Source organism: Musca autumnalis, unplaced genomic scaffold (genome assembly GCF_047663935.1).
Source record: "Musca autumnalis isolate F117 unplaced genomic scaffold, ASM4766393v1 scaffold_3, whole genome shotgun sequence".
Lineage (NCBI taxonomy): Eukaryota > Metazoa > Arthropoda > Insecta > Diptera > Muscidae > Musca > Musca autumnalis.
This window is the reverse complement of record NW_027411866.1, coordinates 116,454,509-116,481,303: the sequence shown is the minus strand read 5'-3', so window position 1 is coordinate 116,481,303 and position 26,795 is coordinate 116,454,509. Positions and strand designations below refer to the sequence as shown.

The 26,795-nt window shown below is 32.5% G+C and overlaps 2 protein-coding genes across 2 annotated transcripts; both read right to left on the bottom strand.

The window, feature by feature from the left end:
- Positions 1-1,265: 1,265 nt before the first annotated feature.
- Positions 1,266-8,961, bottom strand: LOC141397603 (phospholipase A1-like). The gene is made up of 3 exons (XM_073974111.1): positions 8,662-8,961; positions 8,347-8,603; positions 1,266-1,982 (listed from the first exon to the last, which is right to left on the bottom strand). Exons 1-3 carry the CDS (start codon positions 8,819-8,821, stop codon positions 1,326-1,328), a joined length of 1,074 nt encoding a protein of 357 aa, XP_073830212.1. The 5' UTR covers positions 8,822-8,961; the 3' UTR covers positions 1,266-1,325.
- Positions 8,962-24,737: 15,776 nt separating this feature from the next.
- On the bottom strand, positions 24,738-26,365 carry LOC141399947 (vitellogenin-1-like). The gene is made up of 3 exons (XM_073979314.1): positions 25,979-26,365; positions 25,665-25,921; positions 24,738-25,460 (listed from the first exon to the last, which is right to left on the bottom strand). The coding sequence occupies exons 1-3, from the start codon at positions 26,085-26,087 to the stop codon at positions 24,792-24,794; spliced, it is 1,035 nt and encodes a 344-aa protein (XP_073835415.1). The 5' UTR covers positions 26,088-26,365; the 3' UTR covers positions 24,738-24,791.
- Between the last annotated feature and the right edge of the window lie 430 nt (positions 26,366-26,795).

Below are 26,795 nucleotides of genomic sequence, written 5' to 3'. Positions count from 1 at the left end.
ATTACTTCATTTTCCATACAAAAATCTGAGAGCGAAGGACGATTTTTGTACATTTTTCAATTCAAATTACTCTCCGAACGACGATAAAATTTGTCCCATCTCTAACAAATGAGAGTATTTATCGAAATACATTAATTATGACAGACAAAATATAAAATTGAAAAATGTATGAAAAACAAAAAAAATAGAAAAACTGCAAAACATGAGTGAAAAGTAAACGCTGGAACAATAAGTATACATTCAAAGCAGAGAAAATTTTATATTCTCTTTCATTGCAGTTACACTTCTTGTCGATTGTTTCAAATTTGCGTACCAATCTAAAATCAAATACCTGCCTGAAAGTCTGTATACCAAAAAGTTATTTTGGTAGGTCTCTCTCTCGTTATTTTGAAAATAGAAATTTTGAAAAATGTGTTGAAAACACCACAATTTTAAGAAAAAATAGAAAACATGAATGAAAAGAATAGAATATAACATAAAATAGATGTTTGGAGTAAAGAAAATTTTTTTCCAGTTCCTATCAACTAATTTTGCATGTCGTTTGTTTGAAACTTCGTGAACTATGTTGGTATGAATGAACGGGTTAATTCGCATACGTAATTGTGGAAGCGAACAACGTAGTTAAAGTACTGGTGTGAACCAGAGGTCCGCAAAATGCCACTCGCTTTTAATGCATATTCGCGATTTCGTGCTTTTTTCATTGCTTGCTATTGCCATCTCTGTTTAATGCTATTGCTTGCTTTGCCTTTACTTTCATGAGTGTGTGCCAATTGCACACACACAACACACTACAAGAGCTGCATTACAAAAAGCAGTAGATATTTCTGGTCAAATTTACATGTTAATAAACATAAAAAAATTAATGTTGAGACAATAAAAACAATTACTAGTTTAGTTTATCCTATTATTAAAGAAACTCAAAGAAAAAGCGAAATTTGGCAAATGTATTCATTTATTCAAACAGAAGATGGTACGATACTGTGTGGTGGTATGCAGTATTGTGCATACTGCATTTGCGAATCGTGTGAATACAAATGTAAAAGCAAGCAAGCATGCACTAAAGCAGTGAATCATTTTTTGGGGTGAATCTGCTTTTTGCACATTCATATTTTTTATATGCAAGGCACTGCACTATTCGCTTTTGGGAAAAGGCAATAGAGTGTGCCTTTTATATGCATTTTGCGGACCTCTGGTGTGAACATGGCATACATTTTAATTTTTTGTTACTTTCGTAACAGAAACAAATAATAATTATTTCATTTTAGTTTGGTTTTTAATTGTTATTTTTTAACTTTATTTCAGAATTTAGGAAATATATACACTTATTATTTACATATCCCACATTGATTCGGAACATTGTAAAATTCTGCATTAAGTACGTATGGTGCTACTGCACTTACAGGTGTATAAAAAATTCCCTTCAACTTGTCAGTTGCACCGTAGCCCATTACAGCCGCAGGTCCTGAACATGCCTTGTTGAATAACTCATCGAAATTTCTGCAACGGTTTCCCAAAATGTTACTCCCTTCACGCACCGTTTCCATAAAATAATCGATTGCTAATTCGTGAGAACAAAGTATTGCCAGTGTGGTACATCCTGGTTTTAAAACATCCAATCCACCAACATAAAAATCGGCATGACCAATGGATTCCTCTAGACCAAGATCGGTGGGATTTGTATGTATAATATCGGTGAATATCGCATCACTACGTTGTAAACGTGGAAAAACACTGGGCTGTACAAAACATGGTCTCGCCGGATCTAAACCCGTTATACGTGATATCTTTTCTCCCGACAATTTTTCATAATACCGTCCAGCACTACCAACAATATGTGCACCTAAACTGTGACCAATTAGATGAATATTTTCGGCTCGAATAGCTAACCTCGCCAAGCCGATGGCTATAAATTCTCCCAATTTCACAATATTAGATGCCGAACGTATATATAAAGTCGAAAGATAGCCTCCAGCATTGAAAACCTGAAAAAATGAGAAAATAATAAAGAAGAATTAAAAAAATTATTATTGTTGTTGTAGCAAAGCAAATATGGTCATTCGTATATCTCCATCAGTTATCTGGTTCCTCAAAAAGTCTGCAACGTAGACAGGCTACGTCCAGGTCAGGAGACAGGTGAGTGGGGTTAGCTGGGCAGTTAAACAAATTAACGAATATGAATTGAGGCGGCCGCATCGTCCAAATCTTAATTGGGCTATAACCACACATGTTTGGCTTGGCTGCTGGCGTTCTTATCCTGCTTGCGCAACTGCATCAGTGTGAATGCTTTCCAAGTGTGCCTGGCAGTCTGTACCTATGAACCTCTCTCTCTCTCTCTCTCTCTAGATCATGAAGATCTTTCCTGAAGTGCTTGGGTGAGATGGTCCACTAGATTGTGGCAGATATGGTCACGGCGCTAACACACAAGCAGGTACTGCATCGACAGCATTGTGTTATAAACACAACTCCTGTAAAATCTTCATCTCCTCATGAAGATGGTGCAGTCCTCAGGTCGACATTCTGGCAGGTTTTGAATAACATACCGGGCTATTGCTTAGGTCTCAACCGACCAATATTTTCATATTCCTCAGATGAAAGAGCTACACTAAATGAGATATGTACATAGATATCATAGGACCCGACCCCAAGATCGTACAGTCATCCGCAGATATTACGATATTTAGGCCGTCTGGAGGGTGTGGACTTTCAGAAAGGTAGAGTAACTGTTTAATTTCGAAGATATTACCCGCCTTGGGAAATTCTCTGTTTCATTCACCAGATATTGACTTCTCATTTCTGGATGGATAGTTGATTATCCAACGTTTCAAATATGGATGGATGGAAGTTTCTCTAGACGAACAGCATGAATGACATTATCGAAGGCATTCGATAGATCAAGAGCCACCATTACAGTTCGTCACACGGCCTGTGTTGTTTGAGTTCTCGACTTATATGTGCGGAGATGGCGTGCAATGCTGTTGTAGATCCCGTGCTGGTAACTGAATAGCTATCTCTATTGCTGGGGAGAAGTAAAGCCTTAAGAGTCTTTGCCACGGACGACAAAAACGAAATCGGTCCGTACGATGCACTTTTTAGGTATCTTTGCCTGGTTTCAGTCCTTTTTCTTGTCTTCGAGCACGCTGTTTGTGGCTAGAAACAGGTTGAGAACTTTCGTGAAATACTCAACTTCCGGATCATCCAGCTGTGTCGGGATTAGAATGAAGAAACAGTCAGAACCTAATTCTTTGCATGATTTAGAGTTGCTAACTGAAGAAAGGCGCGTGTCACGATCGTGACACTAACCAACAGTGTTAAAATCGGTTGGGATTTTGGTATAGTAGGTATTTAGGTAATTTGGTATTTAGTCTTAGGTGGGGGTAAAACTTTCCACCTAAAGTTGGCAGTTCTCTAATTGACGCCAGGATCATGCCGTCTGGAGGGGGCGGAATACAGGAGAGGTAGAGGTTAAACAGTTCCGGAGATATCACCCCACCTTGAGTGAAACAGAGAGTTTCCCAAGGTGGGGTAATATCTCCGGAACTGTTTAACCTCCACCTCTCCTGTATTCCGCCACCTCCAAACGGCATCGAGATCGTAACGTATGCGGATGATTGCACGATCCTGGCGTCAGGTTCCTATCCTGATGACATCTGTGAGAGACTGAACAACTATTTCACCGATCTTACCACCTTTTTCCATTCGAGGAATATGCAGATTTCCGTCACAAAATCAACAGCCACTCTGTTTACCACATGGACAGCGCAGTTTGGAAGAGAATTGAATGTCGTCGTCGACGGGAGCAGAATTCCGACCACAGCTATCTGCGACAAACTGAAAAGTAGGAACAAGGTCCTTAAGTCCCTAGCCGGCAGTACTTGGGGTGCAGATAAAGAAACCATCTTGACCACATATAACGCGATAGGTCGGTCTGTGGTAAGCTATGCGGCGCCAGTTTGGTCCCCGGGATTATGTGATATGAATTGGAAAAAGATTCAAACCTGCCAGAATGCCGCCCTGACAACAGCAACAGGTTGCCTCCTCAAGTTTTCAGTGAACCATATACATGAGGAGCAAAATTCTTCCAGTAAAGCAACACAATGAGATGCTTTCGTTGCAGTACTTGCTTGGATGTTACCGTGAGAGCCATCCCAATCACCATCTGCTGGTTAGGCCCGACACATTCAGGCATATCAGGAAGGATATTCATGCTCTAGAGAGGGAGGTCCAACAATATAGGAGAGAACCCCTAGATCAACAGGCATATCAAGCAGGTTTAAATAGTATTCACACGGATGCAGTTGCTAAGGCCATAAGCAAATATAGTGTGAATAAAGTCCTCGAAATACATCCCCCATCTATCGCAGCTGAGGAGCGTCGAACGCGCCGTACAAGACATCTGTCCAGTATGCGGCATGGGCCCGCACGGCACAAAACACCTTTTCAACTGCCCAGCCAAACCTACTCTAACTCCAGTGGATCTGTGGTTACATCCCATCGAATCAGCAACTTTCCTGGAACTGGAGATAGACCCAGAGCCAGATTGAACAGAAGAACGAACATACAAACATAATAATAAACACTGTTACAACAACAACCTAAAATTGTTGGTATAGGTCCACACCTTCAAATAGCCCCCATAGAATGGTACCTCCCGATGTTCGGTATTTTGAAGGTTGTGGCCTTAATATCCCACTGCAATTTGGTATTTTTTCTTCCATTGGGATTTAAAACATTCCAGACGAGAGCTATCAGTACAGATCCATATCTTCATATAGCCCCCATAGTAGCGTACCTTCCGATTTTCGGTTGTGCCCTCAATATCACACCGAAACGATTTTCATTATTTTGTATGTTGTATCGACATTATTCATCAGGAATAACTGAAATTTGGTATTTAGTCTTCGTTAAACGTACAAACCGTTATTACAGGTACAAAACTTCCCTTGCAAAAAATCAGATATTATAGGCCCACGTTTTGGTATAGCCCCCATATAAGGGTAGCCACCATTTAAGCTTTTTTGAAAATTTAAGTCACATTTTTTGTCGATTTGGTTGGTTGGTTGGTTCATATACATGCCCAGCAAAATTAATTGGAAGTAGTGCAATGTGGACTAGTTCTTTCACGGCATGTTTTCATGCAATTCTAACGAAGTCGTGAAAAAGGCACCGCATTTGGATGCAATTCAAAGAATCACATCCACTACCCAGCAAAAAAAAATGGAAGTGGTGCAAGTTGGAGTGAGGATTTCATTACATGCATGGATGCGCTTCCAGTGGACTAATGAAAAAGGCAATCCTTTTCCTCACATTTGGATTACATCCAACAAGCACTTTTATGTATAAACGATAAAAAATTCAATTTTCATTCAACAAATGAAATTAAAGTAATACGGCGTTTATATTATAGTTTTTTGCTGGGTTAACCTTCTTTATGAGGATTTGTTTGAAGTATATACAATGGAAATGACATTTGAAACCCAGACCCACTGGGTTAACCTTGTTATATATAAACGGTCTATAAAAATAAAATTAAAATGTCTTATTAATGGCCTGTTCCCGTACTTTACAAAGTGGTAAAAGTCGTAAACGATTTTCATACAAATTTTGTGTACGGGAACGCAAAACTCGTAAAAGTGGTAAAAATTGTAAAAATGGAGTGCTTCCTAGCTGCGTGCTGCGGAAGCAAAATGGAGTGCTTCCTAACTGCGTGCTGCGGAAGCAAAATGGAGTGCTTCCTTTCTGCGCGCTCCCTTGTAAAATTCACTGAGGAATTCATAGAAAAAGAAGCACTTCGTGACACTTGCACCAGTGATTTAACTGCTTCCGTGGATGCAAACTTTTTGCTGGGTAGTCACATTTTAACAACATCCGGATGCAATTCAACGGAGTCGTGAAAAAGGCATTCCAATTCCTCACAATTTAACAGCATCCGGATGCAGTTCGACGGAGCCGTGGAAAGGGCACTCCAATTCCTAACAACTTAACAGCATCCGGATGCAGTCCAAACGGAGTCGTGAAAAAGGAACAGTTCGCTACAGTACATAAAACAGTTTGTACAACTCTACAGGCAGCGGCATACATTTTCTAAAAAGAATAAAAATATTTAATTTGTGAACACTTTTCCGCTAACTCTCGAGAAGAAAATTTCCCAATGGAGTGCTGTTGGAGTACATGTCGAAATCTTAACTGGTGATGGGAAGACAATATCAAACCCATTTAGCAGATGAAGCAAACACAGTTCAGCTTGGATTAAATGGAGAGCGGAGGAAACACGCATGGTTGCGATTGAATTCAATGGAGAATTTTCATAATTTGTGTTAATGTAATAAATTTTTTAAAATTTTTGTTTTACACAAACAATAAATGCATTTTATTTGTTTTGGGATATTTTGCAATGGCTTGCACACATCAAAACAAGTGTTTTGGATTACATCCTATTCTACCCCAAAGGATAAAATTCAATGCCAAAGGGTCAGTTAAAATGCAGTCCCATAGGGTCAGTTAAAATGCAGTGCCAAAGGGTCAGTTGAAATGCAGTGCAATGGAGTGCATCTTTCAGTAGTCACGCTCTTGTAAAAGTCATGAGTGAAAATGCATAATTTGATGCACTTCCAGATCACTAGTACATATGATTTAACTGCCTCTTTGCAGGCAAACTTTTTGCTGGGTATATACAGGTTCAAGTCTAGCCAGTATTGGTCAATTTTCTTCAATTTACTTTATGCAACTCGTGGTGGAGGGTATACAAATATAGGTCCGGTCGAACTTAACGCCGTTCTTACTTGTTTTTTTTTCTTCAATTGCACTTCTTATAAAGGGATAATCTAAACTTTGAAGTTTGTTAGTCTTCTCTGCAAAGTTTTCTGACTTCTCAGGCACAGATCGAAGATAATGGTTTTCGGTATTTTAAGGATTTTAGCCACAATTTGTAACCGAACTGCCTGTAATTTGACATTTGAGTTTGTCAGTGGTCGCAAAATTTCTTCACTAAAAATGATCATTATAGGTCCATGTTTTGGTATAGCCCCATATAACGATCCCAATATTTACCAGGTCAGCTGTAATTCGCCATTTGAGGTTCCATGCATTCACGAAACTTCTACACTAAAATTTGTCAAGATCGGACCATGTTTTGAAATAGCCCACATATAACGGCACCTCCAGATCTTTTGTTATTTTTGAGGCTTTAGCCATATATATTTATTTAATTCTAGCTGAACCCGGTGCGCTTCTCTACCCCATCTAAGATATAATATATTTTGACACATTTGTTTGTAGGCCAATTTTCTTCCAAATTTCATTAAAATCGGTTATATGAATATAGCGTGTTTGGGTCATCAAATACATGAAATCGGACAAAAATATGTATGTATCTGAACCAATTTGGATATATTTTGGCACATTTATTTGAATGCCAACTTCTATCACACATTCCAAATTTCACAGAAATCGGGCATATCTAGCGTGTGTGGCACATAAAATACATTAAAACAGCCGAAAATAAATGTGGAAGCTATATCCAAATCTGAACCAATTTCAATATAATTTGGCAAATTCATTTCTAGACCCAATTCCGTCACACATTCCAAATTTCATTGAAATTGGATATACATAGTGTGCTTGGTGCATAAAATACATGAAATCGGAGACAATATATATGGGAGGTATTTCCAAATCTGAACCAATTTCAATATAACTTTTATTTATTTCAAGACTAAATTCATTCACACATAAAAAATTTGGAAACTTTATATATTTGTAATATATAACCTGAAAATTTGAGGAAGATCGGTTCAGCGGTTTTTGAGCCCATACCCATTAACCATTTACTTTTTTTTTTTTTTTTTTGTTTGACTGAACTTTCCATCATTTGCATTTGAGGTTCCGTGCAGTCACGAAACTTGTCCACCAAAAATTTACAACATAGATGTATGTTTTCGTATAGCCCCTATATAACGACACCTTCCGATGTTCGGTATTATTTGATGTTATTTGATATTTCAGGTTCTTCGTTGTCACAAAACTACTTCAATAAAAATTGTCAACCTAGGTCTATTTTTTATATAACAAATATATAAAGGTACCTCCCGATTTTTTATGAATTAAGCTACTTTTTTTGATCGAACTATCTGTAATTTGACATTTGAGGTTCACAGTGGTCACAAAACGAAAAAGATCGGCACGGCCAAGCTTAAAGATTTTTTGTGGGTTACATTTAACGTAATCCTATTAGAACGTGGTGACACTCTTCCCAGATTCGCTAAATTTGCCCCTAACTGTGGACTCGTTCAATGTCACTCAGTTACGCTTTCCCGAAAGTGGTAATTATAAAAATATGTGTATATTTACCAAGAAGTTATTTCCCCCACGACAATGATAAGCCTTAGCCATGGCATCAATATAATCCTGATCTAGTCCAACAAGCCATCCCGTAACAAAGACAATAGTCTTTTTGGTTAAATCAAATTCTGGAAATTCCATTAATTTCGTAATTTCAGTTACAGGAAAATCCCTTTTCATGCAGGGTGTTCTCAGCTGAAACGAAACATTTTCCAGTCTTGGTAATTGTACCCGTCGATTTCTAATGCTGACACCTAGTTTTATACCTGAAATAAACAATTAAATAACAAATATGAAGAGGAATTAAGTAATGGTTTTACTTACAAGCAGCATGAATAGCATTAGATTGGGTTCTCTTGATGGTTATAGCTGCAGAATTGAAGATCGTTCCAGTATTATATAGAACTACACCAGTTGGTATAATTGTCAGAAAAATCAATATTTTAAAAATATTTATTGCAATTTTCATTTTGATGTTAAACATTATTATTGATTTATTTTCAAAAGATTCAACCTAACCGCACACGTTTTTTCTTTCCATTCGAGAGTTCAAAATGCAACTTGAATCTTATTAAATAAATAAGCAATTCTTTCCACCAACTGACATTAATTGCAGTTATATTCTACGTTCAGCAGCAGAACTTACTTATTATACAAATCTAAACAATGTAAACGTTGAGTTCCAATATAGCCTATCTAAATAACAACAAAAGCTCAAGGCTTGCCGTGGTAATGTATATTTTATGAATTTCGTAGGAGGTGGGGTGGGTACCTTCCCCACGCAACGCTATATGTATATGCCAAACTTATGATAATATCGGTTTTAGTATTAATTTTGGGAGGCAATGGGGTTGTGTCTCCGACCCAAGGTACATATTTGGAGCTAAAATCCCAGGCCACACCCACTTTTTTAAATATGTTATATCTTGAAAACTGATCAATTGAAAATATTCAATGAATAACTAGATTTGACAATGGACCCAAAGAAATTAAATTGTAAAGAATAAACTCCATAAAAAGTTGTAATGAAAATTCAATACGACGGGCCAGCAACGCGGACCGGGGTCTGCTAGTATCATATAAATATACTCGGTGGGTTACATTAAAAAATGAAAGCCACGAAATCGTTTATATAATGATGAAATCGAGAGATTAGCAGTTTTTAGCCCACACGAACGAATATTGGTCATAACGATAACGATTTTAATAAAATGGATTTCGCTATCGGTTATAATGACGAAGCGTCTGAAAAGAAAGAAGTTTTGGTTGTATTTGTATACCCTACACCATAGTATGGAGGGTATATTAAGTTTGTTTTTCCGTTTGTTACGCACTGAAATAATCATTTGCGATTCTATAAAATATATACATATATTCTTGATCAGGATAAAATTATGGGTCGATCTAGCCATGTCCATCTGTCTATCCGTTGTAATACCTCTAGCGTCCGCAAAAATTAGGGAAGCCTATTTTTGCCATATTCAGATCAAGTTCGAAGATGAGCTATATCGGCCCATGTTTTGGTATAGCCCCCATATAACCGTACCTTCCGATTTTCGGTATTTTGAGGGGTTTAGCTACAGTTCCTTACCGAACTTGCTGTAATTTGTCATTTGAGGTTATCTGTGGTCGCGAAATTTCCCCAATAAAAATCGTCGACATAGATCCACGTTTTGGTATAGCACCCATATAACGATACCTCCCGATTTTCGGTATTTTGCGGATTTTAGCTACAATTTTTAACCGATATTGCTGTAATTTTACATTTGAAGTTCTCAGTAGTCATGAAAGTTCTCCACCAAAAACCGTCAACATAGATCGATGTTTTGGTATAGTCCCCACATAACGGTACCTCCCGATTTTTGGTATTTTGAGGGACTTAGCTAAATTTTTTGACGGAACTACCCGTAATTTGATATTTGGGGTTCTATACAGTTAAACACTTCGATACATCACACTTCGATATATACCCCCTATAAAGGTACCACCTGTTTGGTTGAACACATTCTTTATCAGTGTCGAAAAATTTAAAAATTTAATTAAAGTAATTATTCCATTTTAGTTAAGAATGATTTATGGTAGAGGGTATAAAACGTTCGGCCCGACCGAACTTAACGATTTTTTACTTGTTCTTACTAAAAATTTTGACCATACAATATTACATTACAATAGAACCGTAAAACGATTGCTTCACGTGGAATCACTTCTATATAATTTTGTTGGCGTCTTATAATCTCAATCGTATGGCCCCTTGTTGTATAGATGTATAAGTATATATATTATTTAATACAATTAAAAAATGACTCACCAAAATCATTGTTCCAGACTCCCCCCACCTATGTAAGTACCACATTCGATCAGATACTTTGGAGTAGATTTAGTGCACTTGATGTACACGATAACTCTCATAAAAAAAGATCGATACTACAATTTCTCAAAAAATTATACCAAATTTTAAGAAATTTCAAACCGGTCCACTTCTTCTGGTAATTTCCTAAAGTTAAAAAAATATTATACCCTTCACCAAAGTGTACCCCATATAATATGGCGGTCTTTAAGTTAGCTTGTTATTCATCTCGACGATATACACATATACAGGTTAAGGGTAAATTAATCTAATTACATCGGAATTAAACGGATTAATTGTAGTTTTTTTATAATTTAGCAAATTAAGAAACAACAACTTGGAAGCGAACCATTTATGACCATTTATTAACATTCTGGTAGTTCGATTAAAATATATAGCTACAAGTACGAAAGTATCAGTCAGCTTTGCCCCTAGAGATATATCCTAACCCTCGGACATAAAGAAAAGAAGCAAACACAATAATTCTGACATCTATAGGGGTATTTTGAGTTTTTGGGCCAAATTCTCAGAAAGTATGGATTTGCACCGAAAAAACATTGTACCATCTTAACTAAGGCCGCATACAAATCATGTTGGCAAAAATTTAAAAATGATCCAGACGAGTCCTCCAACTGCACTATTTCTGAACTTTGTGTGGGTGGTACACGAAAGAGTAGTCCGATGTAGTCGATATTCGGACATAATTCTCAGGTAGTAAAGGCTGCATCCGAAAAAATTACGCCGTCGTAACAAGGCCGCATGAAGAACTTTTTGGAAAAAATCAAAACAATCCGAGATGGTCTGTTAAACAGCATTTTTCCCACATTTTGTGTGGGAGGTATCCGACAGGACAGGACTGATAAAGACCACATTCCAACCTGATACATAACTGGACGAAATAATACGATGTGCAAAGTTTGGACTAATCAGAAACCTCCTGAGCATAGTGGTTCAGAATCGTTTTTTCCTTGTCAAACCTCTGTAACTTTTGAACGGATAGAGATATTTTCATATATTTTTCGTTCGACAGATAACATAATCAGCTTTCCGATGCATTCAAAACATTCAATTTCGGTCTAGTACGAGATGAACTAGAAAAGTTTGCGAGGAGGGGAACTAGATTTTGCGTTATTTGACTTTTTTGGAAAGTTTGACTTTTTTTAGCCGAAGCGTACTCAGGACAGTTTGACATACGACCATCTGTTGGGTTGTTTACAGTGGCTTTTACAGCATCTTCTGGCGATTCCAGAAGTTCCATTATTCGTCACCTGGATCCATCTTATAAACGTCTTTTGAAGCACCGCAATCGTATTTTTTCGAAATTTTTTGCACCGATCAACACGGGATCCGACGAGAAAAACCCAATTTTTGGCGCCAAGTGTCAATGCAATATGAAATGCTAGTTGGTGGAATAAATGTCCACGTATGCCTCTATCTAACGGTAAATAACATGGCAATCTTGCATTATCCGTTTACACACGACTTAATTTTTTCTGGCACAGCGATTGTTTTTGAACGACCCTAACGAACCTTTGGCGAGTGTCGGCCATGATTGAATTCATTAGACCAGTTTTTTATCGAGCTATAGGATGGGCCTTTATCGACATACAAAGATTTAATTTGATCGATGCACTCTTGCCGTGATTATCCACGTTTAAAGTTGTGAAAAATTATCGGACGAAAATGTTCACAATTAAATTGCATTTTTTTGCAAAGTGATTTTTTCAAGTCACTGTAAATAACACAACACATGGTCGTATGTCAAACTGTCCTGAGTACGCTTTGGCTAAAAACTATCAAACTTTCCAAAAAATGTCAAATGACGCCTGCGGCACTGCGTGTTGCCTAGGCCGCAAACTTTTCAAGTTCCCCTCGTATTTGCATAGGAATTTAAGGTCAAAGTTAAAAATTTTAGTTTATACATATTATATTTATCAAATGTATATATTATTTATTTCTATTAATCATATATATTATATATCATAAACTTCCCAGGTGTAAGCGGTTTTCATTTAAAGTTAGTTAGGGCGCACCGTGCATTAAATTATTTTGTAACGAAGCGATTCTGTCAGTTCATTGTCCCAATTTCAACTTCCATATCTCAAAAATTGTAAAAATAAGGAAAAAGTCATAAAGCTCAATCTGGTAGAGAATTTTCACAGTTACGGGTTCCAAGCAAAATCGTGAATACCTAAAAAACCCTATTAATGTGAACTTTGATCGCGATTAATTTGAAAAGCGCTCCTGCAATTTTTTTGTTTTTTTTTTCATTATTCTTATCTATGAACATTGTGTTTCCGAATCCGCAAAAACATCCTAGATGTTAGCACATTCCATTTAAAGTTGGTCAGACGCACCGTGACATATAAGTGTGGGATAATGTTGCGGGACCCCCTGAGTAAATTTTCTTCTTAAATCCAATGGATTTTGAATGATTTTCCTTGCTACTTTTCAGTCATAGGAATGTATGTCACTCTCACCTCTTTCCTTACTACGTGCGTCAGTAGCAGACAAGCCCTCAAAAATATCCTCCAGTGTGGTAACCGAGGCAGGTGGTGCGTTTTGAAGCATCGCCGGAATGACACCATCAGGTTCATTACATCGAGCAGTTGCAGTTTGGTAATCGGCTGTTATGCAAATGCTCAATGCTTCCACTGGGGAAGCAGTGACACCAATGTGAGAGGTAAGTCCAAAATACGGTTAGGGAGGAGGTAATAGACCTCACTCTTACCAATAAAGAGGATAATTGTATAACAGACTGGAGGGTATCGGAGTCTTGTACAGATCAAGTCTTGTACCGATGTAAAAGCCAACCGTCTCATAGGAACCGCAGAAGGACCAAATAAAAGGAATTCAACACCCTAGCTTCTGAGTGAAATGCCACACCTTCACACATCGAGAATTTGAAGATCTCACAAGCGTTCTCCTGGATTCCTATGAGAAGTCTTGCACATTAACATATTCAAGTAGAAGTGCTCAACGAGTTTATATATAATAATAATAATAATAATACTAATAATAGTAATAATAATAATAATAACAATAACAATAACAATAACAATAACAATAACAATAACAATAACAATAACAATAACAATAACAATAACAATAACAATAACAATAACAATAACAATAACAATAACAATAACAATAACAATAACAATAACAATAACAATAACAATAACAATAACAATAACAATAACAAATATACAATAACAAATAACAATAACAATAACAATAACAATAACAATAACAATAACAATAACAATAACAATAACAATAACAATAACAATATCAATAACAATAACAATAACAATAACAATAACAATAACAATAACAATAACAATAACAATAACAATAACAATAACAATAACAATAACAATAACATAACAATAACAATAACAATAACAATAACAATAACAATAACAATAACAATAACAATAACAATAACAATAACAATAACAATAACATAACAATAACAATAACAATAACAATAACAATAACAATAACAATAACAATAACAATAACAATAACAATAACAATAACAATAACAATAACAATAACAATAAACAATAACAATAACAATAACAATAACAATAACAATAACAATAACAATAACAATAACAATAACAATAACAATACAATAACATATAACAATAACAATAACAATAACAATAACAATAACAATAACAATAACAATAACAATAACAATAACAATAACAATAACAATAACAATAACAATAACAATAACAATAACAATAACAATAACAATAACAATATAAATAACAATAACAATAACTATTACAAACAATAAAATAATAACAATAACAATAACAATAACAATAACATAACAATAACAATAACATTAACTATAAACAATAACAATAACAATAACAATAACAATAACAATAACAATAACAATAACAATAACAATAACTATAACAATAACATTAAACATACAATATCTTACAATAACAATAACAATAACAATAACAATAACAATAACAATAACAATAACAATAACAATAACAATAACAATAACAATAACAATAACAATAACAATAACAATAACAATAACAATAACAATAACAATAACAATAACAATAACAATAACAATAACAATAACAATAACAATAACAATAACAATAACAATAACAATAACAATAACAATAACAATAACAATAACAATAACAATAACAATAACAATAACAATAACAATAGCAATAACAATAACAATAACAATAACAATAACAATAACAATAACAATAACAATATACAATAACAATAACAATAACAATAACAATAACAATAACAATAACAATAACAATAACAATAACAATAACAATAAAATAACAATAAATACATAACAATAACAATAACAATACAATAACAATAACAATAACAATACAATAACAATAACAAGAACAATAACAATAACAATAACAATACAATAACAATAACAATAACAATAACAATAACAATAACAATAACAATAACAATAACAATAACAATAACAATAACAATAACAATAACAATAACATTACAATAACAATAACAATTACCAATAACAATAACAATAACAATAACAATAACAATAACAATAACAATAACAATAACAATACAATAACAATAACAATAACAATAACAATAACAATAACAATAACAATAACAATAACAATAACAATAACAATAACAATAACAATAACAATAACAATAACAATAACAATAACAATAACAATAACAATAACAATAACAATAACAATAACAATAACAATAACAATAACAATAACAATACAATAACAATAACAATAACATTAACAATAACAATTAACAATAACAATAACAATAACAATAACATATAACAATAACAATAACAATAACAATAACAATAACAATAACAATAACAATAACAATAACAATAACAATAACAATAACAATAACAATAACTAATAACAATAACAATAACAATAACAATAACAATAACATTAACAATAACAATAACAATATCAATAACAATAACAAACAATAACAATAACAATAACAATAACAATAACAATAACAATAACAATAACAATAACAATAACAATAACAATAACAATACATACAATAACAATAACAATAACAATAACAATAACAATAACAATAACAATAACAATAACAATAACAATACAATAACATTAACAATAACAATAACAATAACAATAACAATAACAATAACAATAACAATAACAATAACAATAACAATAACAATAACAATAACAATAACAATAACAATAACAATAACAATAACAATAACAATAACAATAACAATAACAATATCAATAACAATAACAATAACAATAACAATAACAATAACAATAACCATAACAATAACAATAACAATAACAATAACAATAACATTAACAATAACAATACAATAAACAATAACAATAACAATAACAATAACAATAACAATAACAATAACAATAACATACAATAACAATAACAATAACATAACAATAACAATAACAATAACAATAACAATAACAATAACAATAACAATAACAATAACAATAACAATAACAATAACAATAACAATAACAATAACAATAACAATAACAATAACAATAACAATAACAATAACATAACAATAACAATAACAATAACAATAACAATAACAATACAATAACAATAACAATAACAATAAAATAACAATAACAATAACAATAACAATAACAATAACAATAACAATAACAATAACAATAACAATAACAATAACAATAACATAATAACAATAACAATAACAATAACAATAACAATAACAATAACAATAACAATAACAATAACAATAACAATAACAATAACAATAACAATAACAATAACAATAACAATAACAATAACAATAACAATAACAATAACAATAACAATAACAATAACAATAACAATAACAATAACAAAACAATAACAATAACAATAACAATAACAATAACAATAACAATAACAATAACAATAACAATAACAATAACAATAACAATAACAATAACAATAACAATAACAATAACAATAACAATAACAATAACAATAACAATAACAATAACAATAACAATAACAATAACAATAACAATAACAATAAACAATAACAATAACAATAACAATAACAATAACAATAACAATAACAATAACAATAACAATAACAATAACAATAACAATAACAATAACAATAACAATAACAATAACAATAACAATAACAATAACAATAACAATAACAATAACAATAACAATAACAATAACAATAACAATAACAATAACAATAACAATAAATAACAATAACAATAACAATAACAATAACAATAACAATAACAATAACAATAACAATAACAATAACAATAACAATAACAATAACAATAACAATAACAATAACAATAACAATAACAATAACAATAACAATAACAATAACAATAACAATAACAATAACAATAACAATAACAATAACAATAACAATAACAATAACAATAACAATAACAATAACAATAACAATAACAATAACAATAACAATAACAATAACAATAACAATAACAATAACAATAACAATAACAATAACAATAACAATAACAATAACAATAACAATAACAATAACAATAACAATAACAATAACAATAACAATAACAATAACAATAACAATAACAATAACAATAACAATAACAATAACAATAACAATAACAATAACAATAACAATAACAATAACAATAACAATAACAATAACAATAACAATAACAATAACAATAACAATAACAATAACAATAACAATAACAATAACAATAACAATAACAATAACAATAACAATAACAATAACAATAACAATAACAATAACAATAACAATAACAATAACAATAACAATAACAATAACAATAACAATAACAATAACAATAACAATAACAATAACAATAACAATAACAATAACAATAACAATAACAATAACAATAACAATAACAATAACAATAACAATAACAATAACAATAACAATAACAATAACAATAACAATAACAATAACAATAACAATAACAATAACAATAACAATAACAATAACAATAACAATAACAATAACAATAACAATAACAATAACAATAACAATAACAATAACAATAACAATAACAATAACAATAACAATAACAATAACAATAACAATAACAATAACAATAACAATAACAATAATAATAATAATAATAATAATACTAATAATAATACTAATACTAATAATAATGATACTAATAATAATAATAATAATAATAATAATAATAATAATAATAATAATAATAATAATAATAATAATAATAATAATAATAATAATAATAATAATAATAATAATAATAATAATAATAATAATAATAATAATAATAATAATAATAATAATAATAATAATAATAATAATAATAATAATAATAATAATAATAATAATAATAATAATAATAATAATAATAATAATAATAATAATAATAATAATAATAATAATAATAATAATAACAATAACAATAACAATAACAATAATAATAATAATAATAATAATAATAATAATAATAATACTAATAATAATAATACTAATAATAATGATAATAATAATAATAATAATAATAATAATAATAATAATAATAATAATAATAATAATAATAATAATAATAATAATAATAATAATAATGATAATAATAATAATAAAAAATAATAATAATAATAATAATAATAATAATAACGGATTATGTTTTCGCTTTAAACAGGACCACAACGGTATACATTTTCAAAGAATCTTGAAACAGACCCTAAACTGTACTTAGACACAAATGTTGAACTTTTGTGGGGGAGGTACCCTAAGGAGAGGACCAATATTGGTCATTTTAGAAGTTAAACTAAATTTGGACAAAATATTAGGAGATCCCAAGTATAGACCAAATTGGTTGTCCCGTTCTAGAGATGTCGTGGATACCATTTTAGTGATATTTTTAAATATTGGGGGGAAGTACCGGAAGTTGTGGACCGGTATTGCCCATCTTCGAACTGAGACTAAGTTTAAAAAAATATGACGAAGGCTAAAATTTGGATCAAATAGTTTGATCGATTCGAGAGTTATCGTGCTTCCCAGCCACTACATATGGTGTCATAATGGTTTTTTGCACCTTTCGGGCTGTTTTCTCAAGAAGAATTTACTTGCCCCTGAAAAAACATTTAACGTCGCACAGTGGTTCAGAATCGTTTTTTCCTGGTCAAAATTCTGTAACTTTTGAACGGATAGAGATATTTTCACAATTCTTTTTTTGTTAGACAGATAACACAATCAGCTTTCCGGTGAATTATAAGCGGTCAAATTCGGTCTGGTAGTTGCAGAGGAATTCAATGTCAAAGTTAAACTTTTGAATTTTTTTACGATTTTTCATCAAAATATCAGTGCTTTTTTGTTTTTATATCTCCTTATATATTAAAGATGGTCAAACGCCAATAAATAAACCATAAAAATGCAAAAAAAAAATTAAAAAAAATTTTTCGAAAAAAAAATTAAAAAATTTTTTTCACAAATTTTTCACATTAAAAAATGCAAAAAATTTAAATTTTTTCAAAAATTAAAATAAAATGCTCCTTGGGTGTTCATAAAACTTATATAACTCATATGAAAACTCATATACTCCAAACAATTTTAATTTGTGTAAAAAAGCTGTAATTCATATGGGAATTGGTATGGAAAAACACACATTTTTACCCATGTAATTTCAATAAATTTAAAAAAGTGTTAAACGGACGGAACGGGACGGGAACAAAAGTATATATGGGCTAAAAGAGGAGACTTTCGGGCATATTTCTGTGGAAACAGAACATTGTTCCATGTTGTTCCACAAAAGTTCTAGTCCACTAAATTTGGAATTTCATAAAATTTAGTACCTGAGGAAAAATAAAATAGCTCATGTAGTGTAAACGCCACGGTAATTTGTTTAATTTATTTTTAAAGGCCACAATCCTACCTACCTAACAAAAAAAGAGCGAACGCAATTTATGTTATAGTTTCCAAGAAATAGCTATTTCTTTCTCCAGAAGTTTTCAAAAATTACGTATTTCTAAAAATTGGAAAAAATGTTCGTCTTTAGGGGCACCCCACGCCCGCACCTTCCAATATTTTGACCTAATTTTTTGGTTTCCTTAGTTTCAATATGTTTACTATCGAATTCCATATAGAAATTAAATATCTGTTACAAAACAAAATTTTGATTTTTGGCCAGAAAAATCGATTCCTGAACCATTGTGCGTCGTAAATGAGGCAGTGAATGCAAGTTGCTTCAACAAAAATTAAAGTGATTCGATAGGAGGTCTTAAAGTGAACTTATCCGAAATGTCGTGTGGGAGGTACCCGAAGTGGTGGAGAAATATTCAAGAGTTATCGTGCGCACAATTTTTTCGAACATTTTTGAACTTTTGTTGGTGAGGTACCTGAAGGAGTGGACCGAAATGGCTTATCTTCGAACTTAAACTAAGTTTGGAAAAAATATTACGAAGGCCACATTTTGGACCGAATATAATCACCTTTATATAATCAACGCCCAGGATAAACGGCTAAAGCTAGAATCTTCAAATTTTGGTTGAGGGTAACTCTTGATCCGAAGGTGTCAGATAAGGCTGGGTTTTTGGAAATTCGAACTAGAAGGGTACAAAAAGTAATAAAAGGTACTAAATATGGTACCACTTGTATTTGGCGAACCGGTAGAGTTAGAATTCTGAAATTTGGATGAGGGTCACTGATGGAATATAGATAAACGTACAGAACGGTTTTCAAAAATTCGAACTAGAAGTGTACGAAAAATACGAAAATGTACAAAATTTGGTACCATTTGGTATTATCTGAACGGATAGACCTAGAAGCTTGAAATTTTGAATGAGAATCAAGGTTGAGAAGTTGGGTTGATACAAGGAGATGGTCTTGGAAATGTGTACTCACTCATTTGTACGAAGAGTGAATGGTACTAAATTTGGTACAATTTGGATTTGGGCTGACGGATAGAGTTTGAATCCTGAAACTTGGAATTAGGATCACTGCAGGAACGTAGGATTGAGATTTGGATGTAGTTTTGCAAATTCGTACTTATGTGTACGAAAAGTACTAAATAGTACTAAATTTAGTACAATGGGGATTTAGGTGAACGGATATAGCTGGAATCCTGAAATTTGGAATTGATATTCCTGATGGAGGGTAGGACTAAGATAGTTGTGGGAATTCGTACTTAAAAAACAAAAAGTACTAAATATGTTGCACTTTAGATTTCGATGAACGGATAGAGCAGGGATCCAGAAATTTGGAAATAAAATTGCTGTTGGAGTGTAGGATTGAGGTAGTTTTGGAGTACTTAGAGTATAAAAAGTACTAAATTTGGTAGATTTGGAATCTGGAATCCTGAAATTTAGAATTGAGATTATTGTTGAAGTGTAGGATTAAGGTAGTTTCAGTACTAAATTCGGTACAATGGGAATTTGGGTGAACGGATAGACCTGGAATCCCGAAATTTGGAATTGGGATTGCTGTTGGAGTGTAATATTGAGTTGGTTATGGAAATTCGTACTTAGAGTACAAAAAGTACTAAACTTGGTGCAATGGGTATTTGGGTGAACGAATAGAATCCTGAAGTTCTGAATTAAGATTACGGTAGGCGTGTAGGATTGAAGTAGTTTTGGAAATTCTTACTTATGGGTACGAAAAGTACTAAATAGTACTAAATTTGTTACAGTTTGGATTTGGATGAACGGATGGAGCTGGAATCCTGAAATTTGGAATTAAGATTACTGAAGTGTACACGCAGAAAAATATATGTTAGAAATTAGTTTGGATCCCAACAAATATGTGTTTGGGACTGATTGCAAACAAATATATGTTTGGATCCAAACATAATTTGTTTGAGTCCAAACAAATATATGTTTGCAACATTTTGTAACATATTTCAATTTAATATGTTTGGGTACCAACGCAATTAACTGTAAAGAAAATACATAAAATATTGGAATTATATGACCCCTGACAGAACATCAGGTCAGAATTTACATCCCAAATTCCAAAAAGTAATATTTCAAACGTCCTAGGAGACTATAAAAGCATTATATTGTATTGGAAATAGAACAAAAAGTTCACAAATGTCCCAGTAAACATAATTTAAAAGCACTTAGTTCGGGGAAACGCCATAATTTTAACGGATAACACGATGCGGAGCCCAAAAAAGTTAACAAGGAATTTCTACATTTGCTAGACCAACTGTGGGACCATATTTTATCTAGTTGTGTGACAAAGTATTCATGTTTGGAGGATAATATTTTTGTTTATTTGTTAGATGTCCTCAAAATCTCGGAATAAAACCAAAAAATAAAGCAAAACCCTTTAATAGAGGATTTTATAACCGTAACAGTATGAGATTGACTTTGTCGTTAGAGACTAAGCCCTATATGGTATCAAACCCGTAAAGAATTAACATTTAATAAAGAAGATAATTTGGCACTAGTTTGGTCTTTGGAAAAATAGTGTCCAGAGGAAGTGGTGTATGGTATTACATGGTCGACGCCGTTCGACTATAGCCTTCTCTTACTTCTTTGTTTTGCAACTTTGCTACAAAGAACACAATTTTCAATGAGAACAAATCAAACAAGTAAAAGTCGTTAAGTTCGGCCTGGTCGAACTTTTTATGCCCTCCACAATATAATAGTCTTAATTAAAATTGAAAGGAAACCAATTATGTTTTAACAATTTTAGCTATAACATTTTTTCGACTACGGATACCACAAATGCCTAAATTATCTAATCTAGTCTAAACAATGTATTCAGCCAGGTGTAAGGTTCCACCTACGGGGCTATATCAAAATATGGACCTATCATTACAATTTTTGGTGGAAAAGTTTTATAACTGCAGGGAAACTCAAAAGTAAAATTACGGGTAGATCCGTCAAGCAATGTAGTTACGATTGACGATTTTTACTGAAAACTTCAAATGTCAAATTACAGCTAGTTCTATTGTTGGTGGAGAAGTTTCGTGACCACAGAGACCCTCAAATGTCAAATTACAGCTATATAAATTGTAGCTAAAATCCTCAAAATACCGAATATCGGGAGATACTGTTATATGGGGGCTATACCAAAATATGGACCTATGTTGACGATTTTTGGTATAGAAGTTTCGTGACCACTGAGAACCTTAAATGCCATATTACATCTAGTTCGGTTAAAAAATGTAGCTAAAATACCGAAAATAGGGAGTTACCGTTATGTGGGAGCTATACCAAAACATGGACTCATGTTGACGATTTTTGGTGAAGAAGTTTCGTGACCACAGAGAACCTTAAATGTCGAATTACAGCTGGTTAAAAATTGTAGCTAAACTCCTCAAAATATCGAAAATCGTGAAGTACCGTCATATTGGGGCTATACCAAAACAAAGACCTACAGTGAGCGTCAAAATAAACTTTACACCTCTCAAAATTTTTTTGATTGCATTATTACACCGACATAGAGATATTATACGTATAACATATTAATGCAACTTTTTTAAGTATTTAGTGGTGAATTAAAATCCAGAAAATATTAGGTCCTTTCCAGGTTTCATAAATGAAGATTGCAAAAATAACCCAAAATTTGATGCGTCAAAATAATGTTTACACTTTTGCCAAACGCAAGAATTTTCCTATTTCTTTAACAAAATGAATGGATATTTTTGCTTTTGAACTTATTTTCATCACTTACGAGCCTCCAAACAATAAATTAACGAGTGTTTTGGTGTAATCCGGTGATATTTCCCCCATTTTACTCGTGGTACCACTTTCGTGTAATATTGGCATAAAATAGGCCTCCATTACGGTTTTTGTCGAATTTTTTCGGCAAGTACTCTATGGATTTGTAGTCTAGAGACTTCAATGGGTGACCCGATATACATAGGAGTCAAATATAGGAACTTGTTATTCATAATTATAGCCGAATGCGTTAGATTCCTGCCCATGTGTTACGTAAACCTTTGGTATTTGCCCCATTCCTCCAGACTAGGGTCTTTAATATCGTGTTAATGAAGGTGGAAGATATTGTTCTCGGATCACCCATTGAAGTATCTAGACTACAAATCAATAGAGTACTTGCCGAAATTAAAATAAGTTCAAAAGCAAAAATATCCATTCATTTTGTTAAAGAAATAAGAAAATTCTTGCGTTTGGCAAAAGTGTAAACTTTATTTTGACGCGAAAAATATTGGGTTATTTTGGCAATCTTCATTTATTCCCTAATGAAACGTGGGAAGGGCCTAAAATTTTCTGGATTTTAATTAACCACTTAATACTTAAAAAAGTTGCATTTATATGTTATACGTATAATATCTCTATGTCGGTGTAATAATGCAATCAAAAAATGTTGAGAAGTGTAAAGTTTATTTTGACGCTCACTGTATGTTGACGAATATTGGTGGAAGTTTCGTGACCACTGAGAAGCTCAAATGTCAAATTACAGCTAGTTCGGTTAAAACTTGTAGCTAAAATCCTCAAAATTCCGAAAATCGGAAGGTACCGTTATATGGGGTAACATGGACCTATGCCCATAATTTTTGGAATATAAATTTTTTGAACCTTAAATGTCTAATTATAGCTAATTCGGTTTGAAAATGTAACTGAAAACGTCAAAATACCTGAAATCGGGCGGTACCGTTATATGGGGGCTATACCAAAACGATATAGGCCATCATTGAACTTGACCTGCCTGCAAACAAAAGCGTCCTATCTCCATTTTGTGGATGCTAGAGTGATTGCCACAGACGGAATGATTATTTCAATGCCTTACAAACGGGAAAATAATCTTAATAAACCATCCATATTATGATTTAAAACACTTTTTGAAATCAGACGAATGCTTTTTAATTTTTTATTAAAACCAAATTTGAAACGTATACGTTTGAGTACGAACGATTCATTTCAAAAACAATTTTTTTAGAAAAGCAGGCTGTAAATTTTCTGAATCGGAATTCGTCACATTTTGGACGTATAAAAGTGCATATGTATACCCTTGTTAGCCTAAACGTTACAAAAAAACGCAATATATCGTCCATCAAAATATTCATCACAAATCCACCATTGTTTTACCCATTTATTTTCTACATAGACCACATTGATATGAACGAATCGTAGCAGCCACATTAGCATAAGCTCCAAATGGTGGTATTGGTCTTACCGGTACATAATGAATACCCCTTGATACTCCAGCATTTGCTAATCCCATAATAGATTTAGGTCCACTACAACTTTTCGCTTTCAATTCTTCCAAATTTCTACACTGTGATCCAATAAAATTGCGCTCATTTTCCGGATAAACAGATTCGGCAAAATATTGTACAGAAATTTCATGAGAACAACGTATAGAAATAGCACAACCCGGTTTGGAGGGTACAAAACCACCTGGAAAAAAATCGACATCTCCAATTAATTCTTCGCTGCCAAATTGAAATGGATTCGAGTGGATAATGTCAATGTACTCGGCATCACCACGTTTAAGGCGGGGAAATACACTGGGCGTTACAAAGCATGGTCGGGCTGGGTCGAGTCCGGTAATACGTTTCAATCTACGCCCAGTTAGTTGTCGGTAATAACGTCCTGCACTACCCACAATGTGGGCACCCAAACTGTGTCCAATCAAATGCATGTTGTCAACACGAAGTCCCAGATTCCGCAGGCCTATGGCTAAAAATTTTCCCAATTTATCAGTGTGATAGGCTGAGTTGGCATAGAGATTTGTAATAAAACCACCAGTGTTCACCAACTATAAAGAGAGAGAAACATTTAAAAAACGTAAAAATATGTATATACATATAACAGAAGTGCGTGCAGTCGAACAATGTTATAAGCAATACCTCCGAAGCTAACAACCTTCGGCTCATAATAAACATAAATACATAGTATTTAAAATGACTTCGTTATAACTTCCTTTGACTTTCACCTACTTTTCCACAAAATTACATTTTACCACAAAATTATAATCTCTGCGACAGTTGTATGCCTTTATAATATCCTTCATATAATAATAGTCCGGTGGAGCTATCCATCCGGCCACAAAGAACGCCGTCTTCTTACGAATATCAAATTGTCGAAATTTTCGCAATTTGTCTACATGCTGCACTGGAAATTCAATTGTACCGCATGCCGTTCTCAATTGAAATGAAACCTTCTCAATATAGGGAGGATTAATGGGATAGCTTTCGACTGTATTTTTAACTGCCCTACCTGTAATGATGCACGAAATTAAAATAGTTATTTAAGAAGCATTCAAGAATAGCCTACATGCCACATCTATAGTATTTGAGGTTAATTCCAGCAGTGTGTCCAACGAATCTGCCAAATCACTAGCTAAAAGAATCACAATTAAAAATTTATATCTGCTGTATGCCATTTTCAAGAAATTTTCCAGTTCACAATTATACTAAGTAACGTCGACAATGCGCTAATGTTAAAACTTGACTGATTTCTTTTTTTTAAATTGCATATCCAAGACCTATTTTTAATTTATATTGATACTTTAATAATTTGCCACGTTAATCGCAACCACAATTAGTAATGATTAGAATGAGTGGACCCTTTAGTAATCTTTTCTTTGTTTAATTTATTCAGAGGGGTCACTTATAAAAAACGATCCAAAGCTATTTAATACGCACACAAAACAATCAGAACAACTATCGATATCGTCAGTATTTTTTATAGTTTTTCAGCGACTATTAAATGTTATTAGCGTGAATGAATGAATTATTTCTATAAATCGATCAGCTATTTACAATATTTGACCTTTGTATAAAAATGTTTAATATTAACTTGAATATGAGTTATAACTTATTATACCCTCCACCATAATATGGAGGGTATAATTAAATTTGTCATTCCGTTTGTAACACATCGAAATATTCATCGGAGACCCTTTAAAGTATATATATTCTTGATCAGGGTAAAATTCTGAGTCGGTATAACCATGTCCGTATCCGCCCGTCTGTTGAAATCAAGATACAGCTCGCAATTTTTAAGATAGAGCTTTGTAATTTGGTGTAGAAGTTTCTATAACTCCTAGGATGTTTGGTATTGCAAATGGGCTATATCGGTCCACATTTTG

What these genes read in the sequence shown, in the direction of transcription:
- LOC141397603 (XM_073974111.1), bottom strand. Translation starts at nt 8,821, where the DNA reads ATGTTTAACATCAAAATGAAAATTGCAATAAATATTTTTAAAATATTG. An exon ending in TAATGCTATTCATGCTGCTT is followed by an intron (nt 8,604 to 8,661) that starts GTAAGTAAAACC and finishes TGTTTATTTCAG; the next exon opens with GTATAAAACTAGGTGTCAGC. An exon ending in GTGGGGGAAATAACTTCTTG is followed by an intron (nt 1,983 to 8,346) that starts GTAAATATACAC and finishes TCATTTTTTCAG; the next exon opens with GTTTTCAATGCTGGAGGCTA.
- LOC141399947 (XM_073979314.1), bottom strand. Translation starts at nt 26,087, where the DNA reads ATGGCATACAGCAGATATAAATTTTTAATTGTGATTCTTTTAGCTAGT. An exon ending in AAATACTATAGATGTGGCAT is followed by an intron (nt 25,922 to 25,978) that starts GTAGGCTATTCT and finishes GCATCATTACAG; the next exon opens with GTAGGGCAGTTAAAAATACA. An exon ending in GCAGAGATTATAATTTTGTG is followed by an intron (nt 25,461 to 25,664) that starts GTAAAATGTAAT and finishes CTCTCTTTATAG; the next exon opens with TTGGTGAACACTGGTGGTTT.